This window comes from Salmo trutta, chromosome 2 (genome assembly GCF_901001165.1).
Source record: "Salmo trutta chromosome 2, fSalTru1.1, whole genome shotgun sequence".
NCBI classification, from domain to species: domain Eukaryota; kingdom Metazoa; phylum Chordata; class Actinopteri; order Salmoniformes; family Salmonidae; genus Salmo; species Salmo trutta.
Window position 1 is genome coordinate 10413315 of NC_042958.1, and position 23420 is coordinate 10436734.

General features: G+C 42.5%; 2 protein-coding genes across 8 annotated transcripts in view; one reads left to right on the forward strand and one right to left on the reverse strand.

Moving 5' to 3' along the window:
- Nucleotides 1-9267, forward strand: part of LOC115150347 (aspartyl/asparaginyl beta-hydroxylase) — a 50129-nt gene extending 40862 nt beyond the window's left edge. For all 6 annotated transcript variants that reach the window (XM_029693543.1, XM_029693552.1, XM_029693576.1 and 3 more), the window contains 8 exons: nucleotides 57-193; nucleotides 419-517; nucleotides 651-740; nucleotides 962-1099; nucleotides 1785-1920; nucleotides 2076-2167; nucleotides 2545-2678; nucleotides 7042-9267. In XM_029693543.1, coding sequence (XP_029549403.1) covers nucleotides 57-193; nucleotides 419-517; nucleotides 651-740; nucleotides 962-1099; nucleotides 1785-1920; nucleotides 2076-2167; nucleotides 2545-2678; nucleotides 7042-7192 — 977 coding nt within the window. In that variant the 3' untranslated portion in view covers nucleotides 7193-9267. The remainder of the gene's footprint in view (nucleotides 1-56; nucleotides 194-418; nucleotides 518-650; nucleotides 741-961; nucleotides 1100-1784; nucleotides 1921-2075; nucleotides 2168-2544; nucleotides 2679-7041) is intronic.
- LOC115150379 (clavesin-1) lies at nucleotides 8015-22068 on the reverse strand. 2 transcript variants are annotated; one of them, XM_029693609.1, is made up of 7 exons: nucleotides 21426-22068; nucleotides 21250-21331; nucleotides 19054-19615; nucleotides 18494-18668; nucleotides 14717-14827; nucleotides 14053-14285; nucleotides 8015-10004 (listed from the first exon to the last, which is right to left on the reverse strand). In XM_029693609.1, exons 3-7 carry the CDS (start codon nucleotides 19440-19442, stop codon nucleotides 9923-9925), a joined length of 990 nt encoding a protein of 329 aa, XP_029549469.1. In that variant the 5' UTR covers nucleotides 19443-19615; nucleotides 21250-21331; nucleotides 21426-22068; the 3' UTR covers nucleotides 8015-9922. The 2 variants fall into 2 exon arrangements, with proteins under 2 accessions (XP_029549469.1, XP_029549478.1); XM_029693618.1 differs by lacking the exon at nucleotides 21250-21331.
- Between the last annotated feature and the right edge of the window lie 1352 nt (nucleotides 22069-23420).

The following is a 23420-nucleotide window of genomic DNA, read 5'->3' on the forward strand; positions in this document are numbered from 1 at the left end:
TCTTTCTCTTTCTTTCTCTGTCTCTCTCTGTCTCTCTCGCTCTCTCTCTGGTGTAGGTCGTATGAGGGGTGCCTTGGCCACGTTGGAGAAACTGGTACAGATCTTCCCTGAGGACGTGGCCCTGAAGAACGATCTGGGCGTGGCCCACCTGCTCATCGGAGACAACAAGGGCGCCAAGAGGATCTATGAGGAGGTGAGCCAAAGTCATCACCATATTGGTGAAACAATGTGTAGAAAATGGATTGCCATTGTGTTTCACTTTTTCACCATGTCTGTGCTTCAGCAAACACAATTGAAATGTGATTGTAATTTGCAAGATTACAAGTAAATGAAATTTGGCCGTTTTCAGTAGGGAAGTTTCAATGAGTGTCATTGTTTGATTAACAATTGATGATTTCGAATGATGTTTCCCCGGTAGGTGTTGGCCACTGCACCAAGTGACGGCTTTGCTAAAGTCCATTACGGCTTCATCCTCAAATCAGAAAACAAGATAGCAGAGAGCATCCCATTCCTCAGGGTAAGTACTGTGTGTTTTATAAATAATACATGAATCATGATCACACAGATTCAAACCACTCTTTTGATCCTGAACCCCCTCTCTCTGCGCTGAACCCCCTCTCTCTGCACTGAACCCCCTCTCTGCGCTGCAGGATGGTTTGGAATCAGGAGACCCTGGCACAGACGACGGAAGGTTTTACTTCCACCTCGGAGACGCTTTACAGAGAATGGGAGACGACAGTGTGAGTTAAGATCAAACTCAGACACCAAACTTACACCAATACTGACTCAACACCAGCAGTATTCACTAGAGTAACTTCACTGAGTATGGTAACAGTATGACTTCTCGTGATTACTCTTTTTCTTATTGTCAGAAGAAAAAGAGCATTTGAAAATACTGTGTGTGAGTTCCAATGTGATGGTTTTTGAATGCTACAAGCACTATGGTCTTCTCCATTCTCAGGCCTACAAGTGGTATGAGAGAGGGCACCTGAGAGGTCACTTTGCCTCCGTATGGCAGCGATCTCTCTACAATGTGGACGGTCTCAAAGCCCAGCCGTGGTGGACGCCCAAGGACACTGGATATATGGATCTAGTCAAGGTACTGATGATGGTAGACTTGATAATGTCTCAGCTGGTTGTCTTTTCTCTCTGCTAGTTGATTGATCAATGTCACCGAGTTCAATAACGCCTAGAGAGAGTACTTCCTCTCTGTTCCATTGATAGCTTCTGTGACAGTGTGGGCAGGGACATCTGAAGAACGATCTGGCCTTAATGGTTGTTCTGCCCCTGAGCAAGGCAGTTAACCCACTGTTCCCCGGGCGCCGAAGACCTGGATGTCGATTATGGCAGCCCCCCCGCACCTCTCTGATTCAGAGGGGTTAGGTTAAATGTGAAAGACACATTTCTGTTGAATGCATTCAGTTATACAACTGACTAGGTATCCCCCTTTCCCTAATGTCATTTTGTAATCTCCACCTGGCACAGCCAGAAGCGGACTGGCCACCCCTCGGAGCCTGGTTCCTCTAGGTTTCTTCCTAGGTTCCTGCCTTTAAAGGGAGTTTTTGCTAGCTGTGTGCTTCTGCATTGCTTGCTCTTTGGGATTTTAGGCTGGGTTTCTGTATAGCACTTTGTGACAACTGCTATAAAAGGGCTTTATAAAATATATTTGATTGATTGAACATCGTTTGCGTTTTGAACTGGCATAAATCTGACCATGTATCCCCTTTGCTGTACCTGGGGCAGACCGTAGAAATATAATAACGTGTCCTAACTCTATGGAACAGACCCTGGAGAGGAACTGGAGGATCATCAGGGACGAGGCCCAGTCTGTGATGGATAAAACCACTGGTCTCTTTGTTCCAGAGGAGGAGAACCTCAGAGAAAAAGGGGAGTGGGGCCAGTTCACCCTCTGGCAGCAAGGTAAACCAATCAAACCCTTCACAACTAGCACCTGGAAAGTTCCTATCTTACAAATACACTGAACTTAATTGAAATCAAAAAGTGCCTTAGGATTAGGGGTTAGTGGTGTCTGAACCTGGCCTCTATTTCCTTGCTTCACTTTCCTGGTCATGCAGGCAAGAAGGCAGGGGAGTCCTGCCGCAGTGTTCCAAAGACCTGTGGTCTGTTGGAGCGCTACCCAGAGGCTACAGGCTGCAAGAGAGGACAGGTAGGTCACCCCTCCACAGACGTGACTGACATGCCAACTATTAGGCATCACGCCAGCCAGCACTGCTGTAGAGCAGGGGAGGATAGATGGACAGACAGTCTGGCCCTGCAGGCTCCTACTGGAGATGGATGGAGTTACAAAGGCACTATGCTGCACTCACTGCAATTTCTTTCAATTTCTGTTGCAAAAATAGTAACTGTTTGTATTTTGTGAATGTGGCTGACCAATGTGCCTTTGAGCCAACAGGTTGCTTAAAAAAAGTCTATTTTTTTTAAACATACTTAATTTTAATACTTCAATTTCAGCTGTGCTCACTTTCTCTGGGTGTATGACCGCCCCGCTCTCTCGCTCTCTCTCTCTGTCTCTCGGGGCTCTAGATCAAGTTCTCGGTGATGCAGCCTGGTACTCACGTCTGGCCCCACACGGGGCCCACCAACTGTCGCCTGCGCATGCACCTGGGCCTGGTCATCCCCAAGACAGGCTGCAAGATCAGGTGCACCAACGATACCAGGTAACACCTTCACTGCCATCAACGTCAAGCCTTTTTACATCTAATAACATCACCCACTTGTTCATTTTTGGTACGGTGTAAGACTTACCATGAGTGCTCAGTACTTAATATCACTCAAGACTAAGTATTGCGGAAAAATATTTTTAACGTTATCTTGCCGATCTTGTGGACTGTAAGTCCTTGCATCCATAGCTCCGTCTATGAATTTGAGTGTTTGAGTTTCCCCAGCCCCATCCCTCAGCTTTATACCAAACTAACTGGAAGAGCTGCCATTGGACTTATAAACTCATCCATGTGGCTTCATTAATTGCTAACCCGGTCTGCTAACTGCTAGCTTGCTATCCCCGGTCTGCTAACTGCTAGCTTGTTTAGCCCCGGCCTACTAACTGTTAGCTTGTTAGCATCGGCCTGCTAACTGTCTGAATCGCCGTGTCCCCAGTCAGCCCGACCAATCACTGGACCCATATGTTCACTTGGCTACGCATGCCTCTCTCTAATATCAATATGCCTCGTCCATTACTGTCCTGGTTAGTGATTACTGTCTTATTTCACTGTAGAGCCTTTAGCCCTGCTCAATATGCCTTAACCAACCATGATGTTCCACCTCCTACATATGCGATGACATCACCTGGTTTAAACGTCTCGAGACTATATCTCATCATTACTCAATGCCTAGGTTTACCTCCAATGTACTCACATCCTACCTTACCTTTGTCTGTACACTATGCCTTGAATCTATGCTATCGTGCCCAGAAACCTGCTCCTTTTACTCTCTGTTCCAAACGTGCTAGACGGCCAGTTCGTATAGCCTTTAGCCATACCCTTACCTACTTCTCCTCTGATGTGGAGGTTTATCCAGATCCTACAGTGCCTAGCTCCACTCCCACTCCCCAGGTGCTCTCATTTGTTGACTTCTGTAACCGTAAAAGCCTTGGTTTCATGCATGTTAACATTAGAAGCCTACTCCCTAAGTTTGTTTTACTCACTGCTTTAGCACACTCTGCCAACCTGGATGTCTTAGCCGTGTCTGAATCCTGGCTTAGGAAAACCACCAAAAACCCTGAAATCTCCATCACTAACTATAACATTTTCCACCAAGATAGAACTGCCAAAGGGGGCGGTGTTAGCCTGCAGAGTTCTGTATTACTATCCAAGTCTGTACCCAAACAATTTGAGCTTCTATTTCTAAAAAATCACCTTTCCAGAAACAAGTCTCTCACTGTTGCCGCTTGCTATAGACCTCCCTCTGCCCCCAGCTGTGCCCTCGATACCATATGTGAATTGATTGCCCCCCATCTATCTTCTGAGCTCGTGCTACTAGGTGACCTAAACTGGGACATGCTTAACACCCCGGCCATCCTACAATCTAAGCTTGATGCCCTCAATCTCACACAAATTATCAATGAACCTACCAGGTACAACCCCAAATCCGTAAACACGGGCACCCTCATAGACGTCATCCTAACTAACTCGCCCTCCAAATACACCTCTGCTGTTTTCAATCAAGATCTCAGCGATCACTGCCTCATTGCCTGCATCTGTAATGGGTCTGCGACCAAACGACCACCCCTCATCACTGTCAAACGCTCCCTAAAACACTTCTGCGAGCAGGCCTTTCTAATCGACCTGGCCGGGGTATCCTGGAATGACATTGATCTCATCCCGTCAGTAGATGATGCCTGGCTATTCTTAAAAGTGCCTTCCTCACCATCTTAAATAAGCATGCCCCACTCAAAAAATTTAGAACTAGGAATAGATATAGTCCTTGGTTCACTCCAGACCTGCCTGCCCTTGACCAGAACAAAAACATCCTGTGGCGTTCTGCATTAGCATTGAATAGCCCCCGTGATATGCAACTTTTCAGGGAAGTTAGGAACAAATATACACAGGCAGTTAGAAAAGCTAAGGCTAACATTTTTCAAACAGAAATTAGCATCCTGTAGTACTAACTCAAAAAAAGTTCTGGGACGCTGTAAAGTCCATGGAGAATAAGAGCACCTCCTCCCAGCTGCCCACTGCTCTGAGGCTAGGAAACACTTACCACCGATAAATCCACTATAATTGAGAATTTCAATAAGCATTTCTCTACGGCTGGCCATGCTTTCCACCTGGCTACCCCTAACCCGGTCAACTGCCCGGCACCCTCCACAGCAACACGCCAAAGCCCCCACCATTTCTCCTTCACCCAAATCAAGATAGCTGATGTTCTGAAAGAGGTGCAAAATCTGGACCCATACAAATCAGCCGGGCTAGACAATCTGGACCCTCTCTTTCTAAAATGATCTGCCGAAATTGTTGCAACCCCTATTACTAGCCTGTTCGCCCTCTCTTTCGTATCATCTGAGATTCCCAAAGATTGGAAAGCTGCCACGGTCATCCCCCTCTTCAAAGGGTGTGACACTCTAGACCCAAACTGCTATAGACCTATATCTATCCTACCCTGTCTTTCTAAGGTCTTCAAAAGCCAAGTTAACAAACAGATTACCGACCATTTCGAATCCCACCGTACCTTCTCCACTATGCAATCTGGTTTCAGAGCTGGTCATGGGTGCACCTCAGCTACGCTCATGACATAACCGCCATAGATAAGAGACGTTACTGTGCAGCCATATTCATCGACCTGGTCAAGGCTTTCGACTCTGTCAATCACCACATTATTGGCAGACTCGACAGCCTTAGTTTCTCAAATAATTGCCTCGCCTGGTTCACCAACTACTTCTCTGATAGAGTTCAGTGTGTCAAATCAGAGGGCCTGTTGTCCGGACATTTACATTTTAGTCATTTAGCAGACGCTCTTATTCAGAGCGACTTACAGTAGTGAATGCATACATTTCATTTCATGCATTTTTTTGTACTGGCCCCCCATGGGAATCGAACCCACAACCCTGGCATTGCACACACCATGCTGGCGTTGCAAACACCATGCTCTACCAACTAAGCCACAGGGAAGGCTCTATGGGTGGACCTCTGGCAGTCTCTATGGGTGTGCCACAGGATTCAATTCTCGGGCCGACTCTCTTCTCTGTATACATCAATGATGTTGCTCTTGCTGCTGATGATTCTCTGATCCACCTCTACGCAGACGACACCATTCTGTATACTTCTGGCCCCTTTTTGGACACTGTGTTAACTAACCTCCAGACGAGCTTCAATGCCGTACAACCTTCCGTGGCCTCCAACTGCTCTTAAACGCAGGTAAAAGTAAATGCATGCTATTCAATCGATCACTGCCCGCACCTGCTCGCCCGTCCAGCATCACTACTCTGGACGGCTCTGACTTAGAATACGTGGACAACTACAAATACCTGGGTGTCTGGTTAGACTGTAAACTCTCCTTCCAGACTCACATTAAGCATCTCCAATCCGAAATTAAATCAAGAATCGGCTTCCTATTTCGCAACAAAGCATCCTTCACTCATGCTGCCAAACACACCCTCGTAAAACTGACCATCCTACCGATCCTTGACTTCGGTGATGTCATCTATATAATAGCCTTCAACACTCTACTCAACAAACTGGATGCAGTCTATCACGGTGCCATCCGTTTTGTCACCAAAGCCCCATACACTACCCACCATTGCGACCTGTATGATCTCGTTGGTTGGCCTTCGCTTCATACTCGTCGCCAAACAGGTTATCTGCAAGTCTCTGCTAGGTAAAGCCCCGCCTTATCTTAGCTCTCTGGTCATCATAGCAGCACCCACTCGTAGCATGCGCTCCAGCAGGTATATCTCACTGGTCACCCCCAAAGCCAATTCCTCCTTTGGCCATCTCTCCTTCCAGTTCTCTGCTGCCAATGACTGGAACGAACTGCCAAAATCTCTGATGCTGGAGACACATATCTCCCTCACTAGCTTTAAGCACCAGCTGTCAGAGCAGCTCACAGATCACTGCACCTGTACATAGCCCATCTGTAAACAGCCCATCTATCTACCTACCCCATCCCCATACTGTGTTTGTTTATTTATTTATTTATTTATTTATCTTGCTCCTTTGCACCCCAGTATCTCTACTTGTGCAGAAGATGAATGTGCATCTACCATTCCAGTGTTTAATTGCTATATTGTAAATACTTCGCCACCATGGCCTATTTATTGCCTTAACTTACCTCATTTGCACTCACTGTATATAGACTTTTTGTTTTCCTTTGTTCTACTGTATTATTAACTGTATGTTTTGTTTATTCCATGTGTAACTCTGTGTTGTTGTATGTGTCGAATTGCTACGCTTTATCTTGGCCAGGTCGCAGTTGCAAATGAGAACTTGTTCTCAACTAGCCTACCTGATTAAATAAAGGTGAAATTTTAAAAAATGAATAAAAAATGAACAGAAAGGCTATGGTTTGTTTTTTGTTCTCTTCCAGGGCTTGGGAGGAGGGGAAAGTGCTCATCTTTGATGATTCCTTTGAGCACGAGGTGTGGCAGGACGCCGACAGTTACCGGCTCATCTTCATCGTGGACGTGTGGCACCCCGAGCTCACCCAGTATCAACGGCAGACTCTTTCCCCCATTTAGACTGTCCGACCGACAGACTGACTGACAGGTCCAAGGTATCTGTCAACCCATTCCCTCAAGTATTGACCCCACAGCCAGCAATTTTAGGTCAAATGGGACAATTGTGACACTTGCCTCTGCTTAGTCCAGGGTGCCATTTTGGCTCCAACTTGAAGAGTTACTAAAGGCCCTCTCAGATTGGAAAACGCCTTACAACGACCCTTGGGAACACTGACTGCTAACTGTGGTACTCGCCAAGTAGGTTTTTAGGCATAAATGTGAATTTTTTTTTAAGAACGGTAAGGTGTGGGTTGAATATCACGTAGGTTGTGTTGTAAATTTGTCACAAGTGCATTCTTGTTTTTCATTAGGGAACCAAAGTGCTATATGTCTGAAACATACCTAACATACGGTAACCGCATGAAGCTGTACTATTGCAGTTATTAACTTTACTGTTGGACACTTACTGATACTTAAAAGGGATAGTTTTTCAGGTGTTTGCCCCAATCTTAATTCATTTCTTACCTCAAGAAAATGTATTTGATTACTTTTGAGGTAAGTAAATGATATGGGTTAAAACACGGAAAACTATCAATTTTTAAGATGTTGCTAAGCTAGCTAAACTTCTGCTAGCTGAAAAGTGGGAACCTAAATCTGTTGTTTCTCTAATGTGATTCGTGAATATATGTCCTGTAATTTCCATAGCATTATAAAGTAACCTGCCTTTTACTGTATTTTGGTAGGAAAAAAATTGTAATACAGACACACTGCTTATTAGGTCATTCCATTTCACTTGTAGGATTTTCGCATGTCTCTTTTGGATCAATGAATAGGAAATCACAATGCCAAGAATGTTTTTATTGCAGAATTAATATTGCCAAGAACCTTGACTGATACATCTTATTTTTGTACGCTAACAATATACACTATTTTCAACTGCGCCTTGACCTAGGAGCACACACAAACATTCTACTCAACAGGCTTGTCTTTGTCATTTAAAATCTTACAATGTGTGTATTTACATTCTTAAATGTGTCAAATATGAACGTGACTGAAGGCATGTATTTGTCAGATACATAAACATTTTATGTTTTATAAAATTACATTTTCCCTGTGTAAAACTTCGGCAGGAGCATGTTGAATGTATGCAAGACTTGTCACACGGCGTTTCATACCTTAGTCAAATACTTCCCAATACTTCCGCTGGGCTTAATTTAGTTTGCCTTGTACAATGGAACCAATGGAATAGTCCCTAAAAGGAGAACCCCAGGCTAAATCAAGCATAGGCTATACTTGACAGTATTGGACCCAGGTCTGCTCCATTCCATGAATAGCAGAGCTGATTAGAGGGGCTTTGCCTGACCAATGTTGTTGATTTTCAAAAGAAAAATGCGAAAGCATATTCTTCTAGATATGTTATTTAATCATTCTCTATGGAGGGGGGGGCTTCACTGCACCAATAAAACATATATATCATGTCCAAATCAGACCGGTGGTATTATGCAGCGTTCATGTGCTATTAGAATCTCGGGACTGACAAATTCTTGGCAATCCCAGGGACTCGTCACAACTACGAGTTTGAGGTCCCAAACCGTTCATAATGAGCTTCCAACTGGGAAATATGTGAAGGAAACTTGGGTAACAATTTTACCCCTACTTCAGAGGAGCATGTGAACACATAATCCAATGGGATGGTGTCAAAACCTTAGGCTCATTGGATTGCCTTTCAACATGGTCATGGACATTGGTGTCTTGGGGTATTTGTGGTTATGACGATGACACATTCAAGCTATCTCCTCGATGCTTCAAATGATTCCCTTCGTTACAAGGGTAACAAATCCAGCACCTTCACAAAGCCACATCGTTTGAGATTACACCTTTTATGGTCCTCTGTTATGAATTGCTATCACTCATCTTAGATATGCAGTTAATACTTCTATGGTGTTGAAATCACTGAGCTGCTCCAACTGTTGTAACTGGCCTGCCAAGTAAGTCATGTTTCTTTCAATTCTATTTTGTGTGTTGTAATCAGTTGCATTGAATATATGTAAAGCTTTTTTTCAGTAAATTAAACAATGGTCAAAATGGTGTCAAGTGATCAGAATGTTGTGTAGTTTCATTAAATACATAGGTAGCTTCATTTGTATATTGTAACTCTGATTCCTCTCATTTGAAATTCTACTCCTTTGTGTGATTTTCAATGACAACCTGAACATTCACACACAACTAAAAATGCTTTTTCTATACATTCTTTTAAAGATTACTTAAATACATTGCAGTTCGATGGTCACACTGATAGTGCAGTTGCCCTGATAAATATACAATCTTGAAATATATTGACTTTCATAGAAACAACATCCCCTAAAACAGTAAGATACAGTTTGGCATTTTGTTCTCGAGACTTTTTGACATTAACTCGGTCAGTCGGTCCCTCCTAGTGGTACTGGTAACACTGACATTCGTTTTAATCATTCTACTCCTATCAGCATTGATTTGGATGGCTGGTGACGGACAGGTTTGCCAGTGAAAGTGGATGGCACAGCTTTTGAAGGTCCTGAACTGAAACTGCCACTGGCTCAGAGTCAAGAGATGAGAGGTTTTCAGTACAGCAGCTCCATGTGAACAAGGGTTTAGAGTCTCCTTTTCCAGTCCGTTTTGGACTTTCTCAAAGTTCAGATTTAGGTTTTGGAGTCAGTGAGGTTGGAATCCTAATGAGAGGGGTTTGGATCCAGTGTGGACAGACAGGAGAGATCAGTCCAGAGCCAGGAGCGGCTGTGCCGTGTTCTCCCTGTCTGCTTGTCGTAGGGTACCCGGCTCCACGGCTGACTGGGACCTGAGATGATAAACAACAACAACAGTAAGAGATGGTCATTTCCTGTAAGACACAGGTGGACCACTATCAGCAGTATAATGGAGAAAGTCCAGCAGGGGCCAGGGTAATAGAGATCAAAGAGAACTGTAGACATACTGTATCTGTGGGTATGATGCATTATGATGTGGTTATAATACATTGTAAGAATGGATCACCCCCCCCCCCCCCCATATATGTCTGAACACAAACTGAAAACCAACCATTTTGGGGGGAAGTCCAGATTAGGAAAGTAGCACACTGCCAATGGTAAAATGCATGATGTAATACCCCTTGTCCCTAAACACTCCTCCCTACCCTCATTTTCATGCGTCATCATCACAAAGCCTCTGTGTTCTTGTCTCCTTTAGCTACCAGGAAGTACTTATAACATGCTAGGTTATGACTGGTCCATTAAGGATGACCTTAACGACCCAGCTGAGGAGGGCAATCCGATGGGGCTAAGACTAAATCCCTGCTCCGTGCTGTTTAACACCAGTGGGGGAGCTTAGCTCTCCTCTCATCTCCCCTTGTAAGCCCACTGATTAAAATCACCAGCTGGTGGAAATGGAGCCTACCCAGAACTCTCTCTGCTAAGGAAAGGAAGAACAGCCAGACAAAGACAAACAGTGGCACAAACATGTCCTTCTGTCTCCAGTCCTGTCGCATTGAGAGTACTGAGATATTCCAAAATTAGCTTTGTTTAATATCTATCAGATTTAACATGATATAGTATTTAATAAAATGTTTTCAATTTTGACTCGAATATATAGTTGAATGCGACTCTCAAAATGAAACGCTTATATGTCAGTGAAAGGTCCCAATTCACATTCTCAATGTAGAAGTATGGCTTAATAAAGCCTCTCCATAATCCTTTATAAAACCTACATAGAGCTTCACGGATCGTGTACACCCCATTTTGCCCTCAGAATATCCCTGAATTCGTTGGGGCATGGACTCTACAAGGTGCCGAAAGCTTCCATATGAATGCTTGCCCATGTTGACTCCAATGATTCCCACAGTTTTCAAGTTGGCTGGATGTCCTTGGGGTGGTGGACCATTCTTGATACACACGTGAAACGCAGCAATGTTACAGTTCTTGACAGACTCAAACTGGTGCGCCTGGCACCTACTACCATACCCCGTTCAAAGGCACTTAAATATTTTGTCTTGCCCATTCGCCCTCTGAATGGCACACATACACAATCCATGTCTCGATAGTCTTAAAAACCCTTCAACTTCTTTGGGATCGGTGTCCCTTCCACGGCAAGGTTGAGCTAACGTAGGCTAATGCAATTAGCATGAGGTTGTAAGTAACAAGAACATTGCCCAGGACATACACATATCTGATTTTGGCAGAAAGCTTAAATTCTTGTTAATTTAACTGCACTGTCCATTTTGCTGAAGCTATTATAGTGAAGGAATAGCATGCTATTGTTTAAAGAGTGCACAATTTTGAACATGAAGTTATTAATAAACAAATGAGGCACATTTGGGAAGTCTTGACACAGAAATACAATGATTCATTAAATCAGTCTAAAAAACTTTGCACAAACACTCATCTAGAGGCCAAAAACTAAATTGCACCTGGGCTGGAATAATACATTATGGTCTTTCTCTTGCATTTCAAAGATGGTACAAAAAAATTCTAAAGAACGATTGGTCGTCTTATCTTTTACCAGATCTATTGTGTTATATTCTCCTACATTCATTTTATATTTCCACAAAGTGTTTCCTTTCAAATGGTACCAAGAATATGCATATCCTTGCTTCAGGGCCTGAGCAACAGGCAATTCGATTTGGGTATGTCATTTTAGGAGAGAATTTTTAAAAAGGTGAACCTCTTAAGGATCCGCCCCTGTCTCCTCTCCTTCATCTACACTGATTGAAGTGGATTTAACAAGTGACATCAATAAGGGATCATAGCTTTCACCTGGATTCCCCTGGTCGGTATATTTCAAGGAAAGAGCAGGTGTTCCTAATGTTTCTATACTCAGTGTATATGCATTGGTCAACCTATTCTACTTAAGCAATAAGGCCAGAAGGGGTGTGGTATATGGCTAATATACCACGGCTAAGGGCTGTTCTTATGCATGACGCAATGCGGAGTGCCCTATTGCTATTATAAACTGGTTACCAATGTAATTAGAGCAGTAAAAATAAATTATGTCATACCCATGGTATACGTTCTGATATCACAGCTTTCAGCCAATCAGCATTCAGGGCTCGAACCACCCAGTTTATAATGGATTATATAGCAAGGTCTCTACATCTGGAGCATTGCAAATCAAATCGTAGCAAAATTCTACTACTCAGTACAATCAGAGGTGAGTTTATTCTGCCATCTTGTTTCTGGGAGGATGTCCTTCACTGGTCATTAGCAGTCTTACTCTCTCTTACATCTGTCAGGCCCTTCTGCTGCACAGCCTTGTAGGACTACAGGCAACATGGCCTACTTAGTCCACACTGGAGCAAAACAGCGGCAATCAAAGGCTAACAAGCCCTCCTTGATCTAATCATAGAACATTAAGCATTTTCAACCAACCCACAAACAACCCAATCTTCAATAATCTGTTGTATCCATCTGATCGTTGCATCCACGGGCTCATGCCATCTCATTGCTCATGACTACTATGATAACAGGATGCACTAATGACAATGATGACCGATAACAGGCAAGCGTTTCCAGTATCCCTCATCAACGGTTGTCACTATTGGGCCAAGCTACAGAGCCGGTCGTATGACAGCTTCTCCAAACAAATCAGATTTTAAAAGAAACCCTCAACCATACCCCTAACCATGTGCCTCACCCTAACCATTAAATTAAGAACTAAAATATAATTTCCGTGCTAATACATTTTCAAAATATAGTCCATTTTGACTTAGCAGCTTGGTCATATAGTGTGAACCCTAATCTATTCAATCAACATGATGAACGGGAGCTGGTTCATGCTCTCTGCACCAACCTCCCATCTACGCCCCGTCCCCTCCAGATGTCATCCCCTGTGTTATCGTGGCAAGTGAATGAGACTGGGGATCCCTGGGATTGGAGCAGACACTAGCTGGGGTCAGGAAGAGGGTCTCGTATGTGCTTTTTTTAATTAAATCAATTCCAAGGAGCCCGCTCTCCCGAGACCTGATCTTACATGGCTTTCTGTTGATTGCAGATGGGAGAGATTCTGTAGGATTTTTAGATGTCTCTCTCTTCTCTCAAAGATGTTCTGTTTTCCCATTGCTTTAGGACAGAGCATCCATCTACAGTACTGTATTCATTCATGTTCAGTCTTTAGCCTTTAGCTTGTAAAAGGGCACGATGTCCAATAGCTCTGAACCTAAAATAAACGTGACCCAGAGCCATATACAGTACCTCTATACCTCAGGAGGTTGGTGGCACCGTAATTGGGGAGAACGGGCTCGTGGTAATGGCTGGAGCGGAATCGGTGGGAATGGTATCAAAAACATCAAATATGGTTTCTATGTGTTTTATGCCATTCCATTGGCTCCGTTCCAGTCATTATTATGAGCCGTCCTCCCCTCAGCAGCCTCCACTGCTCTATACATAGCTCTCGTGTAACCTTTGTTTCAGAGAGGAGTCTTTCTTTAGCTGGGGGGCGAGAATTAATGGCAAACTGCAGTGGGTCTCTGAGTGAGTGAGCTGTTTAGGAGACAGCAGTCGGCAAATCTCAAGTGTAATGACCAGGTGCTGTAACGGGTATTTCTTAGGGCATACACTAGTCAGCCCCATAGTGGTCATTATCTGAAAGTCTTTGGACTGCGTAATTGCCCTGACAGAATTCAAACAAACGGCATGTCTATACTAACGAAGAAGAATGACCGCTCTGGATTGATCGTTTGTGTTCTCTAACTTTGTTTAGCTGTTTGTTAGCTTTCTGCACTACTATACTGTAGCTAGGGTTGCAAAGGAGGGGAATCATCCAAACATTCAATTAAATTTCCACAAATCACATATATTCCCATGGATATTTTCCCGCTTGAAAATGACTTGAATTTTGCCACCTTTTTTGTAGCTCACCTTTTCAGAAGTTTGTCGGCACATTCCTTGTCTCCGCCACCATAGTTCTCTTTGACGTGGAGGGCGTCGTAGGTGAGTGTGTACTCTGTCTCGTCGTTGTAGTTGGGCCCTAAGAGGGTCCGCGCCCAGATGCCCATGTCATACGGAGGCAGCGTGCCACCGAACTCGGACGGCAGACAATCGGGTAGAATTAACTGGTGTAAACTGTTGAGATTGTTCCCATGGAGGAAAATCTGTTGGGAAGAATGTTTTCTTTGTTTATCCAGGAGTTCTCATTCTATGGGAACCCTGGCCAATACATTTCATAACTATCCACAATTCTTGTTCTCTTCCCCTTTTAACCAGTGTAATCACACACCCCTCCCAAAAATAATTAAACTCTTTGAAGGAAGCTGTATTACAAAATAGCTTTTAGCTTTTCCATTGATCTAACCTGCACTACCCTGAGGAAAGGTTGAAGTACTAAATTATACATCCCCTTTGTGTCACCTTTCATTTTATTCAACTAGCAAAGGCATTTAACGACATCTCTATCTGGCTTCATGTTCTACCTCTACCAGACCATTCAACAGGACTGCAACTGAGGCAGTTATAACGGAATAGATAGAAAAAAAGGGAGGGGTAGGGGTTAGAGAAAGTGACCAAGCAGTGAAAAGGCAATTACCCTTTTCCTTGTCTTGTCCTTGAGGAAAGGCTTGATGATGGTGTACATGGCGTGGATGTACCAGGGCTGGTTTACAAAATGGATCCCACCAAAGCGAGCAGGGAAGCTGTCCTGTAGTGGGAGGGAAGGGAAAATAGGTTGAGATACTCATACTGCTATATATGTTTTACTAAATGTTGTTTCAAACTCTGCTCACTCTCTTTTATTTTAGTTGCAATAGAGAGACTAGAAATTCAATGGCATAAAAAAATATATATTAAAATGGTAGGCTAACCCAGTTCTTCTTTCTTCTCTATTATCATAGCTAAATGAAATGGCATTCCTTATTTTATTGAAAAGGTTTTTGACAGAACAGTACAGTAGCCTGCAGCAAAATGGACTGAGGGTTGCAGGCCAAGCACATTGCTTAGAACGGAAGAAGGGACAACCAGCCTGTTTGGCTATCAACTTCAGAATATCAGAACTACACAACTGGCTTTTGCCCAGACTATACTGTATGCTGGAAGGATGAAATAAAACACATTTACTCATTAAAATAACATTTAATGAAATCATGTTGTTCCTCTTTTTTTTTATATGTTGGTAACCATTTTATAAAAGTAATAGCCCCCGAAACTGAATATTATTATGAATACACAGTCCTAAAGGCTGCTCCTTCACACAATAATCCCCAGGTTCTCATGCCTTGTTGCTTAAATAGATTGATTATGAGGATTTTTCTTATTGTGCTAGCCATCTACAGTGTGCAGTACTGCAACAGCGCATTGTTTGGACATGTCCCTTTCACCCTTGCAATTGACACCTTTAATGATTGCAGTGTAAGACCAACAATGTAGCCCCATGACAAAACCATGCACAGTTGAAGTTGGAAGTTTACATACACCTTAGTCAAATACATTTTTCACAATTCCTGACATTTAATCCTAGTAAAGATTCCCTGTCTTAGGTCAGTTAGGATCACCACTTTATTTTAAGAATGTGAAATGTCAGAATAACAGTAGAGAGAATGATTTATATCAGCTTTTATTTATTTCATCACATTACCAGTGGGTCAGAAGTTTACATACACTCAATTAGTATTTGGTAGCATTGCATTTAAATTGTTTAACTTGGGTCAAACGTTTTGGGTAGCCTTCCACAAGCTTCCCACAATAAGTTGGGTGAATTTTGGCCCATTCCTTCTGACAGAGCTGGTGTAACTGAGTCAGGTTTGTAGGCCTCCTTGCTTGCGCACACTTTTTCAGTTCTGCCCACAAATTTTCAATGGGATTGAGGTCAGGGCTTTGTGATGGCCACTCCAATACATTGACTTTGTTGTCCTTAAGCCATTTTGACTCAACATTGGAAGTATGCTTGGTGTCATTGTCCATTTGGAAGACCCATTTGTGGCCAAGCTTTAACTTCCTGACTGATGTCTTGATGTTGCTTCAATATATCCACATCATTTTCCTACCTCATGATGCCATCTATTTTGTGAAGTGCACCAGTCCCTCCTGCAGTAAAGCATCCCCACAACATGATGCTGCCACCCACGTGCTTCACGGTTGGGATGGGGTTCTTCGGCTTGCAAGCCTCCCCCTTTTTTCTCCAAACATACCGATGGTCATTATGGCCAAACAGTTCTATTTTTGTTTCATCAGACATTTCTCCAAAAAGTACGATCTTTGTCCCCATGTGCAGTGGCGGTTTTGGAGCAGTGGCTTCTTCGTTGCTGAGTGGCCTTTCAGGTTCTGTCGATATAGGACTCGTTTTACTGTGGATATAGATACTTTTGTACCCGTTTCCTCCAGCATCTTCACAAGGTCCTTTGCTGTTGTTCTGGGATTGATTTGCACTTTTCACACCAAAGTACGTTTATCTCTAGGAGACAGAACGCGTCTCCTTCCTGAGCGGTATGACGGCTGCGTGGTCCCATGGTGTTTATACTTGCGTACTATTGTTGGAAATTGCTCCCAAGGATGAACCAGACTTGTGGAGGTCTGCAATTTTTTTCTGAGGTTTTGGCTGATTTCTTTTGATTTTCCCATGATGTCAAGCAAAGAGGCACTGAGTTTGAAGGTAGGCCTTGAAATACATCCACAGGTACACCTCCAATTGACTCAAATGATGTCAAATAGAAGCTTCTGATAGGCTAAAGCCATGGCATCATTTTCTGGAATTTTCCAAGCTGTTTAATGGCACAGTCAACTTAGTATATGTAAACTTCTGACCCACTGGAATTGTGATACAGTGAATTATAAGTGAAATAATTTGTCTGTAAACAATTGTTGGAAAAATGACTTGTGTCATTCACAAAGTAGATGTCCTAACCGACTTGCCAAAACTATAGTTTGTCAAAAAAGAATGTGTGGAGTGGTTGAAAAACAAGTTTTAATGACTCCAACTTAAGTGTACGTAAACTTCCGACTTCAACTGTAAATACAAGGCTGCTGGGTCATTCAATCATGCACCTCATAGGATTTCATTTTATGAAAGTGTTTTTAAAAAAATAAATAGAGTTTGATGTAAAGCGGAATACTGCTACCGGATTGGTTGTACGTCTCAGACGTATCATGGCCATTGCTAAATAATTCCCTCATAAGCATTTGGTGTTTTCACAACACTTTTGGGCTAACCATCTATTTGTAGTTAACTTCAAATGAATATATTCCCTGATATATCCACTCTCTGCTTGTTGATCTGCCTATATAATGTGTCCACATCATTCACTGTCTGATTATCATAGCATTTCAACATCAGGGCATACACTAACCGCTGTGCTTCACCTTGTTACTTAGCAACAGGACATCCCATCAGTATGTAGGCCTAAAGTGAGGATCATCATCACATTGTATAGAAATCTTTAGTTACTGGTAGTCATATAGTGTAGTCTACATATAGACTACACTGCAAGGCAGGATACGCTGTCTATCTGTCTCTGTTCTTAGAACTGATCAAGAAGAACCCTGAAATGATGCAATAAAAAAGTTGACTGTAGAGTCGGCCATATAGGGTGCGATGTCTCCACATAATGCATGGGTCAAAACATCTAGTGGAATAGACTTAGGTTGAATAATCAAACCAGAGCATAGAGACATATGGCTGTAAGATTAGACTAAAACCATACAATCCATCTTTATTTCAACATTCAGTACAGTACAGTAACAAAAATTGTTACACCAAATAGGTACAATGAACTGTGTAAATTAGGGCCTTGTTCAAAGGCCCATCAACAGGTTTTTCACCTTGTCAGCCCTGGTATTTGAATCAGTAACCTTTGATTTACTGGCCCAACGATCTAACCGCTAGGCTACCTGCCGCCCTATACGATCAGGACACAACCCACTGGGCACAGATGTCAATTCAACGTCTATTCCACGTGGTTGAATGTCATTTCATTGAAATGACGTGGGAAAAAACCTTGGTTCTACCAGTGTGCGCCCGGTGGGAATGTGCTGATGATACTCATCACTTTCCACCTTTTCTCTCTACAGCTAACCAATCAGCAAAATTTACCTCAAGTAAATGTCTACATAATAGCTGTACAGTACAATCCAACTGTACTATACAACCGTGACTACTGTATATTCAACTTCATGCTTATTACCTAGCTACAACATCTATCTGCTTTGGGTCGATTCAACCCAGTCAGTGCTGGGTCATGTTCATTAGGGCACACCGTAGTAACATGAAAATAAGTGTTTCTTATTGGACAAGATCAGATTCTGTAGTACCTCCCTGTTTCACTCTGTTTTGTTCCGTTTCATGCCTACTGAACACAACCCTGGTCAGGCCTACCTGCAGGCCTTCGATGGCCTGTTTGAGGATGTTGGGCGTGAGCTTGGAAGCCTGCTTGAAGGAGAAGTTACTCCAGTCGATAATCAAGATGAAGCCGTTGATCTGGAGTTCTGGGTTCTCTATGAGAACCTCCAGGGAGAGGAGGATGGCTCGGAGGATGTCTGTGAAAGAGTTCCTTCACAGAGAGAGAAAGAAACGTCTGATTGGGATAAAATCCAGAACAATGCAGCTCTGTGCTGTATCCAGACTAGTACCATAATTCAATGATGTTTGTTCTGGGTCTGTTCTAATGTGTCTGATTATTGACATTGTCCAGACAAGGGCTGGAGTAAAGTTTCTGGGCAAGTGAGTTTTGCTATTTTGTTCCAAATTAAATGTTCCAAAGTATTCTATCAAATCAGTATCAATCAGTAGCTAGAGCACAATTGCTTATTTGATTAATGAAACAATTAGATCATAGAAGCCATTTCAGTGAGACATCACTGAAGCCATTTCAGTGAGACATCACTGAAGCCATTTTATTGAGACAAATGTGCTTACTAAAATATCTGTACACTCACCTGCCTTGATCCCAGTTGGAGGCGAACAGGATGAGTATCTTCCGGCCGTGCTGATCCGGTGTTTCTAAGACTCCTGGGAAGCCATCCATCAGCGCCCGCTTGATTCCCGGGTCGTCCACCTTGAAGCTCTGGAACATGTCCAGGTTCTGCTGGCGGAATTGAAAGTACTGGGCAAGGAGCCGGAAGGTCTCTGCCTGGTTGAACTTGCGCGCCCGCAGAAACCTCAGGATGAAGTCGTCGTCCGTGCGCAAGAAGCCGATGTCGGGCCGCGTCACGATCATGTCGCGCACCTGCTGGATGTCTGCGTGGAGGCTGTCGGGGTTCTCGTTGAGCTCCAGCCGAGCTTTCTCCGTGGTCTCGGAGCTCAGGCCGGCTTGCAAGTGAGTCATTTTTTTTGTCAAGTTCACACTCTCTATATATGTGTTTTTGATAACTACTATTGTTTACACCTGCTTAGGAAACAGTCTTGATTGCTGTACAGCACATTGCTGTTAGTGGCGTCTAGCCGGCACACGTGTCTCTCCAGTACAACACCTGATCTGTGTCTCCTGTAGTGTCTAGCCTAGAAAGACAGAGGTTTAACATAACACAAATGCACAAATCCCAGGGTTCCGTTTGAAAATTAATCGCATGCATCCTTTCTCCTCTCTTCCTTAGAGTAGGCCTATAGGCTCAGCACGGATACTAACCAAAAAACTATCATTTCAACCATTTTACTGAGTTACAGTTCATATAAAGAAATCAGTCATTTGAAATAAATTAATTAGGCCCTAATCTATGGATTTCATATGACTGGGCAGGGGCGCAGCCATGGTTAGGCCTGCCCACCCACTGGCGAGCCAGGCCCAGCCAATCAGAATTAGTTTTTCCCCACAAAAGGGCTTTATTACAGACAGAAATACTCCTCGGTTTCATCAGCCTGTTGTGGAGGTCCTGGGATGGCGTGCTTACACGTTCTCTGTGGTTGTGAGGCTGGTTGGACACACTGCCAAATTCTCTAAAACAACGTTGGAGGCTTATGGTAGAGAAACTAACATTACAATTATCTGGCAACAGCTCTGTTGAGCAGTCATGCAGTCAGCATGCCAATTCTATGCTCCCTCAAGGCTTGAGACATCTGTGGCATTGTGTTGTGTGACAAAACTGCACATTTTAGAGTCGCATTACACAGGTGCACCCCAGCACAAGGTGCACCTGTGTAATTATAATGCTGTTTAATCTGCTTCTTGAAATGCCACACCTGTCAGGTGGATGGATTATCTTGGCAAATGAGAAATGCTCACTAACAGGGATGTAAACAAATTTGTGCATAACATTTGAGAGAAATAAGCGTTTTGTGCATATGGAACATTTCTGGGATATTTTATTTCAGCTCATTAAGCATGGGACCAACACTTTACATGTTGAGTTTATATTTTTGTTCAGTATAGATAGGAGAATGTAGTGTTTCCACCTCATATCTATTCAGTGCTTGACTTGGACTGAAGTAGGTTCTGGTACTCATTTTGGGTGCCTGCACTGGTTATATTAAGGTGCAGGCGCTCCACAAGACTTTTGAGCTAATATTCTATAATGCAGGAGCTCAAGTAGTAGAAATGTTGAGGTGTGGGTACTCAGCTCCGTTGAGCTCCTGCCCAAACCAAGCACGGTATCTATTACAGATCAAATCATGTCAGATCAGATCAGTAGATATTCCAATGAAAGGGAGGAAGGAAAAAAATCCCTTTTTTAATATTCCAACAGTGCCCGGTTTTGGGACATGCATAAGGGCTGACCATTTCAATGACATACACAGACACTGGCGGGTATTGCTGACTTCATGGAGAAACCCATGAGCTATATTTTGTTGTGCATGGTCATCAGATCAGAGTTCAATTATAACAGGCACGCATTTGCATTCATTAAAATGAAGCGTGCCAAAATGTAGGCAAATCATATATGCATTTTATATGATAAACTCAAATATGATTAACAAAAGAGTTTGAATGTTATGTAATAACACTAATAATAATGTATTATTAGGCTATTATCATAAACCGTATTGTATTATTTTTGTACATGTTACTAATAAGGATCACTAGCAAGACTGACGTATAGCTAGCTGGTACACAAGCAGGTTATCGATGACTGATGCTCACCAATTAATGGGGCAAAACGCTGCGACAAATATTATGCCAGTGCTCAATAATACAATACCTATCCATCCATCCATCTGCCGTTCAGGGATTAATTGCATCACATGACGTTCTGCACCCACCACAATGTGAATCGGGACGACCTGCCATGTACCCGTAAAAACATGCCACATATTGATAACTCATTTTTTCTATACACATTTTATAAATCCACATTAAGATAAATGAAATACTTACATGAACACCACGCCCTGTAAAACCAGCAAGGTGTCCGATGACGCGCAGGACCGCACAGCAGACGTATCATTTCATTGATTTAAAGACTGTCCGTAGGGGTTTCAAGAAAGACAAAATATCCAGTTGGTAAGGAAACGTTGGCCTAAATAATGAAAAAAATAATTATTATTTTTGAAAGAATATCCGGTCAAATGTTCTTTGAAATCCTATAAGGGACTGCTTTGTCCAAATGTTGGCTATCCTCCGGTGAAGGCTGCCTAAAATGATGCTGTGACCCATAAACGAGACAGATTGGCGACCATGCGCGGCTGTAGCTGCTTCGATGAGGGTTGTACGCGCTCTGCCTGGAGGCGGACCAAGAGGACGCAAACTGAGAACATATTGATAGAGACCCACAGAGGAGGCGAATCACCCCGCGGTGCTCAATGCCGTGTGCTGCAAAGTATCACACCATTCTCACGACATAAACCATAGGCTATTCTCATCCCAATGGTATTTTCAAACCTCCAATAAAAAAAATGTACGCAGTCTCCATCAATTCCGTTTGCCGCAACTGTGCCTAGTTGGTTAGAATATGGGTTCTGAAGGACGCACGCGTCGCATCCTTGTCCTGTTCATGCACAGTTAATCATTTTTTCCCCCATTTGACAAGTAAGCCTAGTTTTGCCTTTTCACTAGGCCTAATGTAATTTTTTATAGCCTATTGCACAATGCCAGAATAAGCATAATATATAATTTATTAAAGTACTGTATATAGGATGGGTTAGGCTACACACGGGGTCAATTCCATTTCAATTCAGTCAATTCCAACTAGACTACAAGTGACATTTTTCAAAAATGACTTTCTTGAATTGGATTTGAGAGAAACAGAATAAACCCGCACTGTAAAAAATATTGTGCCCCTTTTACTTAAAAAATTGCAGGTAACTATTTGCATCAGCTTTTTAAGTAAATCCAACAAGGAGGATCGTTTGTATAATATACTTTGCTTTTAGTGTATTACAAATTCAAATATATGAAGCGCAAACAACTGGATCTCAAAAATTCCTTTCATTCAACTTAATTTTATCAGGTTCAGAACAGTTTTTTGTTGTTGTTGACCTGCTTAAATCCTTCAAGTCCCAGAACTAATGTTATGAGTTTGATATACTTCATGTAATCAGTTACAGAACTAATATTGTATGTTTAAATTGCTGAATTTACTCAGTATCATAATTGATATTCTGTTTTATCTACAAATGTTTTTTGCTCAGTTACTTAGGTTAGTAGGTTAGTAAAATGTATTTAAATTGGGTTCCTACTACTCAAATATATACTCAAAAAGCTGATGCAAATAGTTACCTCAATATACCTGGGATAATTTACAAAAAAATATAATTTCTATACAAGGGAATATGCAAAAAGAAACAATGTTCAACTTCAAACTTCCACACCTTTATTTTGAATTAAAATAAATGTTATAATTTCTTCAATCTTTAATCTCAAATTGCCGCTTAAACCCTACTTCTTAGGCAATCGTATTTTATAATCTGTAATCATTCTGGGTATAACTCCACCTTGCCTCCGTAGTTACATCCAGAAAGCTTGCACCTGACTACAAATCATTTTAGATCTTCACAACTGCATAAAGTTTAGGTGATAGTTTGTGATTAGCACTTTGACCTCACATCGTGTACATTTTGGCAAGAAATTTCTGGTGGTCTGTGTGCCCCTTAACAACAAAGCAATATTTTAACAGAAATGTAAATTAACGATTTGTCTTAATAGACTTTACACAAAGCACAATATGAACTTTAGCTCAAATACAACCTCATTCAAACTGTTTTAGATGAATGAAAACATGGGTTTTCAAAACATACATTGCACATATTGTTACACAATATATGCCAAATTGTCCCTTAAACCTGACTCCATATGCACTAGTGAAGCCCGTATGGACATATTATTTTGACAGGTATAAGCATTCTGGGTATAACTCCACCTTGCCTCCTTAGA